The sequence below is a fragment of the Procambarus clarkii genome, chromosome 49 (genome assembly GCF_040958095.1).
Source record: "Procambarus clarkii isolate CNS0578487 chromosome 49, FALCON_Pclarkii_2.0, whole genome shotgun sequence".
Lineage (NCBI taxonomy): Eukaryota > Metazoa > Arthropoda > Malacostraca > Decapoda > Cambaridae > Procambarus > Procambarus clarkii.
In genome coordinates, this window is record NC_091198.1 from 28,763,389 (window position 1) to 28,770,599 (window position 7,211).

General features: G+C 49.5%; 1 protein-coding gene across 1 annotated transcript; it reads left to right on the forward strand.

Annotated features, from left to right (window-relative positions):
* The first annotated feature begins 396 nt into the window (after positions 1 to 396).
* Positions 397 to 2,074, forward strand: LOC138351242 (cerebellin-3-like). Its single transcript, XM_069302875.1, has 5 exons — positions 397 to 551; positions 732 to 883; positions 986 to 1,055; positions 1,621 to 1,739; positions 1,822 to 2,074. The coding sequence occupies exons 2-5, from the start codon at positions 732 to 734 to the stop codon at positions 2,021 to 2,023; spliced, it is 543 nt and encodes a 180-aa protein (XP_069158976.1). The 5' UTR covers positions 397 to 551; the 3' UTR covers positions 2,024 to 2,074.
* The last annotated feature ends 5,137 nt before the right edge of the window (positions 2,075 to 7,211 follow it).

Here is a 7,211-nt window from a genome sequence, read left to right on the forward strand (position 1 = left end):
ATTTTTAACTTAAGGTGTGGTAGTCGGGTCGTCAAAGGTGTGGGTGAAATGAGTGCCTCACAGGCAACATACTGAAGGGTAAAGGGCCGCTTGTATGCTGTTTGTGGGCGGCTTGTGAGCTGTTTGTGGGCCGCTTGTGGGCCACCAGTGTCCCGATGGCCGCATGTGAGACATTGCTCGAGATATCGCCTTGACACAGCTGGCCACCTAGTCTTCAGGCATTTTACAAATTGATCAACGACTCCACGCGTTTAATGCACCGTGAACTATACTTAGCGAAGGCTTAATTTTTGCATGATTCTCAGGTGAATGAACAATTACTTTCTGACTCTTGTTCCTAACTCGCTCAATAGATGGCGAGGTAACTGCGATCTTACGTTCAGGCAACTCCGGTTATGTGTGGCAGTTGTCGGCTTAGTGTGATATCCCGACCAGTAAGTCCTTGTTGAAAGTTTACAAGCGACGTTGGTCAGTGTGTGTTGGTCAGTCTGCCTTCTTCTCTTGTTTGGTGAAGATCTACGTCCAGTTTTGTGTATACTTATTTATCTGAGGTGAGTAAGATTGTGAAATGTGTGTTCAGATATGTAGTTAAAAGTTACTAAATAAATTTAATCTTTATTTTGGGTGTTGCTTGGCAGTATACTTAACTTTAGGTTATACAAGTTTTGTAGTGTTTATATCTGCGGTTTTAATTATTACATAAATTGCATGACTTTAAATGTATTGAACAGATGGCCGTAACCCTTATCTGGATGGTACTTGTGGGTCTCCTAGCAATAGGTATAGACTCTGAAGAGCACTCTTTCAATAGTCTTCACAACGAGACCGGACCCCTCGCCAACGTCTCTACTAACGCCACTACAAAACGTCAGAGGGACGTGACGTGAGTAGATCTCCCAGCTCCGTGGCTACTAAATTGTTCCGTTAGTTTTTTATATATTTTGCAATGTTTCAAATTTGTGTACACTAAAAATTCTTCCCTTAGGCCTCATGTGTCCTTCAACGTAAAGAGGGCTACAGATAAACTTACCGCCGTCGCTCACGTTCATTTTCAGGTAAACGACTAGAGAATTTGAGTTTTGACAATTCTACTGTAATGGAATTTGGTATAATGTATGCTACTTGTGTTTTAGTAAATGGAAAAAAATAGATGTGGAATTTATATACACGCTATAGGGCACATGAACTTAGAAACTTCGTACCACTAAAGTAAAATAAGATGGGGGTGGGGGGGGGGAGGTTCTTTAATGAGCTTGGCTGAAAAGGCTTGACAAAACTAAAACCTACTGTATGATGCAAGGTATAAGTTTGTATACTTGCACCACATGACTCGTCTCAAGTTTAAACTTAAGACGGTGTAGTGTTATTCCCTAAACTAGTTAAGTTAGGTGTTAACCCATTACCTCCTCCCACCCCCCACCCCCACGCACACGCACGTGTGTTTACGCTAAACAATCCTGAACTGCACCTGTTCATAGTAACTGTTCTTCGTTTAAAAATCCTGACTATATTGTCATAGACTTGTCACATTATTCAAAGATTAAAAAAAATATATTTAAATATAGGTATTGAAGTTTCGAGACATACTAGCAAACAATAGTTTAACATCCTTTACTACAGGAAGTGGTGACCAACACAGGAGGCGGTTGGGACAATACAACCAGCGAGTTCGTGGTTCCTGTTGCAGGACGTTATTTATTCATTTTCGGCGCTATTAGTGACCAGACCAGCAACTTTGCGTGAGTAGAAACACTCAACGTGAGGTAGTGCTGAAACGAAAAAGTGCATACATCATTAATTCAAATTTACATTTGTTTGCAGACTGTCTTTGACCCACAATGGCGTGAATAGGGCGACTGCTTACGCGACAACCACCACCTTGGAATACGCCTCCACCTCGGTGACCCTGGACCTCTACACACTTGACAGGATATACTTACAGTTGCAGCAGGGCAGGATACACGAAAGGCCGGGCGAAGAAACTTTTACAACCTTCGTGGGTTATCTTCTCGTCCCCTGGTAAAAGTCGGTCAGAAGTGAGGTGCCTTCATCTTTATTAAACGAATTCGTGCATTGTGTGAATTTTAATGAGTTCGTTCCCATTGTTTATCCTGTATCGTTGGTACTCAAATATTTAGCAAAGTTTCAAATGAAACTTGGAAGGGAACTGGGCTAAGTTCATAAAGATCTTGCTTGCATAAATAGAATGCTTACAGATTAAACTACTGTAATTAATTAATTTATATCTTGATGAAAGTTAACCATATGTAATGTTAACTAGTCAGCCTTTCATGTTTCCCATCGTCAAGAAAAATCGACTAAATGTCCTTTACTCTAACCTACGAAGGCCCCAGGACAGTACATCTAAATCGTGAGCGGTTTCATTTAATAGGAAAAAAAAATTATGGCTTTGTATAACTCATACGAACGGAATCCTACGTACTTTGTAAGAGGAAAAGTTGAGTCGACATTCATGATTCTTCAAAAACTACAGGAAGGGTAGTTTGTATGAACAAATCCACAAGGGCCGTGACGTGGATTCGAACCCGCGTCCGGGAGCATCCCAGACACTGCCTTAATCTACTGAGCTACGACAGGGTGGTTAAAATTTTTTTTTTATTGAAACCAAAGTTCTACTGAACTTGCTGGATCCAGTAGCCTCTCGGAGGCGCACACCAGCATTTTGCACAATTTCCCCCCCCCCCCCTCCCCCTCCTTTTGCACCCGACTATGTCAATAGGCCGTTCTCCCTCTTCAATGGCAAGATTGTCAATAGGCCTGCCTCCCTAAGGCAGTGTCTGGGATACTCCCGGACGCAGGTTCGAATCCTCGTCACGGCCCTTCTGGATTTATTTGATGCTTCATGTTAGTGAGATCCGTGTGTAATGGTAACTTGTATAGTCTTACACCCTCGCCATTAACCCCCCCCTCTTTTTCCTTGCTCATGCCTACATTTGAGCATGCTTAATGGGATCCAGAAGAGCCTCCCTAGTAGTTTTAAAGAATAAAATGCAAGGAACTTGCATTAAAACTCGGCTGTACCCAGCCACGTGTTGCTGTGGCTCGGCTATGTGTGGGAGTTTGAACCACAAACTGTCCTTCCCACAATTCCCTACATAACCTTCCCAGTTTGGTGCCATCTTTTTTGATAATTACTCGCTTCCCACCCCCCTCCCCGCTCGGCTCGTTGTTGCCGTGAGGGGGGGCTTATTGGGCGGCTGCCAGAGTGTGATGCTCCTTGGGACAGTCCTCTGTCCTTTTCTAGCCTAGTGCTCCTGCTGCCGTCCTCTCCCATTCTGCTGAGCACCTTTTCCTTTTCCTCCCCCTCCCCTTCCGGCCCGTTGGCGTCGTGAGGGGGCTTGGTGGACGGCTGCCGGAGTGTGATGCTCCGTTGGGCAGTCCTCTGTCCTTTTCTGGCTTTGCACTCCTGCTGCTGTCTTCTCCAATTGTGCCGGATCGCTTTTCCTTTTCCTTATGTTTCGTTTTTCTCCCCCCTCTTCTACTATCTGCTTGTGGTTTCCTGCCGACCTTTTGCTTGTTTTGGATTATTTCTTTGGACTTCTTCTATTTTGACGCCCGGGTGCTTGAGGAGGCATACTCTTGCACCCGTAGAACTGTAGTACCCGACGTCTCGAGCGAGGGGAACCTTTTATTGGTATTGATCCCCCTTTCGTCGCTGAACCCGATCTCGACGGACTGACGGTTCTTAAGGTGGCGTTTGTGGGGCGTATACTCACGACGCACCCCTAGGGGGCCCCGGCATGATCGGCGATAGCTTCCTGTTGGGTGTCCTGCCTCTAATTGTGGCTCCATGGTGGGTATGGGGGCACATTCGTGGATGAATTTGTCACTTTTCGTCTCTATGTCGTTGAATGTTTCCGTTGTACCCTCTCAGGCTCGTGGGGTGGGCGACCAAGCCCCCGAGTCGGCCTGTATTGGAAGACCTGGCTCTGTAGCTCCCGCTGTGTTGGGCCCCGACCTTGCTCCTCCTTTGACCGTCCTGACTTCTTCCCCCAGCTCCCCTCCCTCCTCTGAGGTTGGGTCGAGCCTCCAGCCCCCGGTGGTGACCACTTCGTCCCCTGGTGTGGCAAAGTCTTTCGTTGTGACTACTGCGCCTTTTGACCCCTCTCTCTCTCTAGGGGTTCTCAACGCCGTTCGCGCCCCAACCGCACTCGCTCGATTCCTTCCCGTGCTGATGCGTATCAGGCCTTGTTTGGTCCTGCTTCATGGGCCAAATACTTTGATCTCCTCCCTCTTGATTCTGCGCCTCCTGACGATTTCTCCCTCCATCGGCATCTTGTAGATTCCGTGGATGCGTGTGTTACTTTAAACCCCACTCGTCTCGGTACACGTGTCGTTGCTGCTCCTTCTCAGGATGCGGCTTCCCGCTTGGGTGCCTTATCTTGCCTTGGCGAGATCCCTGTTCGGGTCTCAAAGAACGTTCAGATGAATTCCAGTGTTGGCACTATTCTCCTCCCACCCCATGTTGCAACCGGTGTTCGGAATCTGCAGGATTGCCACGATGATATTCGGCATATCCTTGATGCCCAAGGCCATTCTGTCCTCCAGGTTGACTCGTTTACTCGTCCCCCTCGTGGTCGTCGCCGTCAACCCCTTCGCGTTGTGAAGATCACCTTTGATGGTAGGACCCTTCCATCCTCTGTCATTCTTGCTGGTGCTAGGTGCTCTGTCCAAGAGTATATTCCTTCTCCTCGACTTTGTAACAAGTGCTGGAGGTTTGGGCATGGTGCCCTCCGCTGCTCTGGGACTGTCTCTCTCTGTCCTTTGTGTGGGAGTGAAGGTCACCTTAAGTCGGAGTGCACTTCTCCCCAAGCTCGCTGCCTCAACTGCGGTGAGGCCCATCCTACGTTCTCCCGTGCCTGTGTCCATTACAAGCTTGAGGCGGCCGTCCTTAACCTGAAGCACCGGGAGCGTTTGTCTTTTCCTGAGGCGAGGCGCCAGGTTCGCCGGCTCCCGCCTTATACTAACATCTCTTATGCTCGCGTGTTGCGCTCTTCCTCTCCTCGTCCTTCCCCCCTTCCTCAGACTCTCAACCGTTTCTGGGCCTTGGACCCTGATACGCCCACTGCCCCCTCCTCTGTTCCTTTGAGTTCTCTCCCGAGGGGTCCCCCTCCTGGTCCTCTGTCTGGGGTTCCCCTTCTTTCAACCCGGTCTGTCATGTCTCCTGTGTCTTCTTCCTCGTTCCCCTCCGATCCTCCTTCCCATCCTCTTCCTCCATCTATCGGCTCTCCCCGCCGCCTGTCGGTGCAGGCGGATGTCCATCGCTCTCCTAATGGCCGTCGTGTGTGCTCTCGTTCGGCTTCTCCTGTTGAGACACTGGAATCCGTTGCCCGGTACGTAGTTGCTGGGACACCTGTCTCTTTAAGTCAGAAGCGTAAGCCTGGCTCCTCTCCTTCCTCTTCCCCGGCGGGTAAGAAGGCTTCGCTTTCTTCCTTAGCTCCTACTTCTGGCTCTGTTGCTCCTTCCCCTCCCGTTTCAGTGGTTGCGCCCCCTGTTCCTGCTATGGAGGTTTCTTTGGCCCCTGCTTCCCTTTCGGTTGCTGCTCTTGCTGGGGTGCGCTCCCCTCTTTCTACTCCCCCTCTTCCTACTGCTGTCCTTGCCTACTCCTCTCCGTTGTCTCCTCCTCTTCCTCCTCCTCCTCCGGACCCCGCCCGCCCACCTCTGATCTGTTCTCCCGTTTCCTTCCCTCCGTCTTTGCTCAGTTTACCCATGCCCCCTAACCCTGACTTTGCTGACCCTGATCCCGACCCTGATATTCTTTAACGTGCTCTGTTGCTCTTTCGCCTTTGTTTCTTCCTTGTTCTCTGTTTTTGTCCTTTCTCTTCTCGTCGTTGTCCATTCTTCAATGGAACGTTCGAGGTTATTACGCCAATTTCCTCGAACTCCAACTTCTGATTTCGCGGTTTTCGCCCCTTTGTGTGTCTCCAGGAGCCAATGCTTGGTGCTCGTCCTGGTCGTTTTCGTGGCTATTCCTTTCTCTCCCCCCCCCCCCCCAGCCATTGCTGGGGCTTCTAATTCTTCTGCTCTCTTGATTCGTGCAGATGTTCCCTTTGTTCCTTTACTTTTTCCTTCGCCTCTCCATTGTTCTGCTGCTCGTATCTTTGTGGGGAAATGGTACACAGTTTGTTCCATTTATCTCCCCCCGAGTGTCCCGCTCTCTCTTCCTGATTTGAAACACCACCTAGACTCCTTGCCGGAGCCTGTGCTCCTGCTGGGTGACTTCAATTGTCATTCTCTTTGGGGTGACGTTCTGACGAATACCCGGGGTCGCCTCCTTGAGCCGTTTCTCCTATCTTCTTCCCTGTCTCTTCTGAATTCTGATGAGCCCAGTCATTTGGACTCTCGGACTCGCACCCTTTCTTGTCTTGATCTTTCTCTCTGCTCTTCTTCTCTTTATTTAGATTTCACGTGGCAGGTTCTTGATGACCTCCTTGGGAGTGATCATTTCCCCATCCTTGTTTCCTTTTTCTCTTTTCGCCCTTCCCTCTCTTTCCCTAGGTGGCAGTTTGCTAAGGCAGACTGGACCCTATTTACCCTCAGTGCTGCTCTCTCTGACCTCTCCCTTCTGCCTCTCTCTCGCGCTCTCCTCCTTTTTCATGACACTGTCTTCAACGCTGCCCTCCGCTCTATTCCTCGCTCTTCCTCTCGGCGTCCACGGAAGTGCGTTCCCTGGTGGAATGCGGACTGTGCTCGGGCTGTCCGCTGTAAGCGTGCAACCTGGAAGAGGCACCGCCGTAGGCAGACGACCGATTCTTTTCTTTTCTTTCGGAAAGCGAGTGCAGTGGCCCGTAGGGCCATCCGTACGGCTAAACGTGAATGTTGGGCATCTTATGTCTCAACAATTACGTCCGAAACCCCTCTGGCCCAGATCTGGAAGCGTATCCGCAAGATAGCGGGTAAGTTCGTTCCCGATGTTTCACCGGTCCTTCACCTCCATGATACTCTTGTGGCGGACCCGTTGCAGGTCGCTTCCGAACTGGGTTCCCACTTTTCTTCTGTTAGCTCTGGTCTTCATCTTCCCCAATCTTTCCTTCTTCGTAAACCTGTCCTTGAGTCTCGTCCTTTAGATTTCTGCACTCGTCTTCAGCTTCCCTATAATGATCCCTTCTCTCTCTCTGAACTTCGTTCTGCCCTGGCCCTCTGCGGTTCTACGGCGGCGGGCTCCGATGGTATTCATTATGAGATGCTTC

Coding starts and splice junctions, on each gene's coding strand:
- LOC138351242 (XM_069302875.1), top strand. CDS start 732: ATGGCCGTAACCCTTATCTGGATGGTACTTGTGGGTCTCCTAGCAATA. Junction 884..985: donor AAACGTCAGAGGGACGTGAC/GTGAGTAGATCT, acceptor TTCTTCCCTTAG/GCCTCATGTGTCCTTCAACG. Junction 1,740..1,821: donor GACCAGACCAGCAACTTTGC/GTGAGTAGAAAC, acceptor ATTTGTTTGCAG/ACTGTCTTTGACCCACAATG.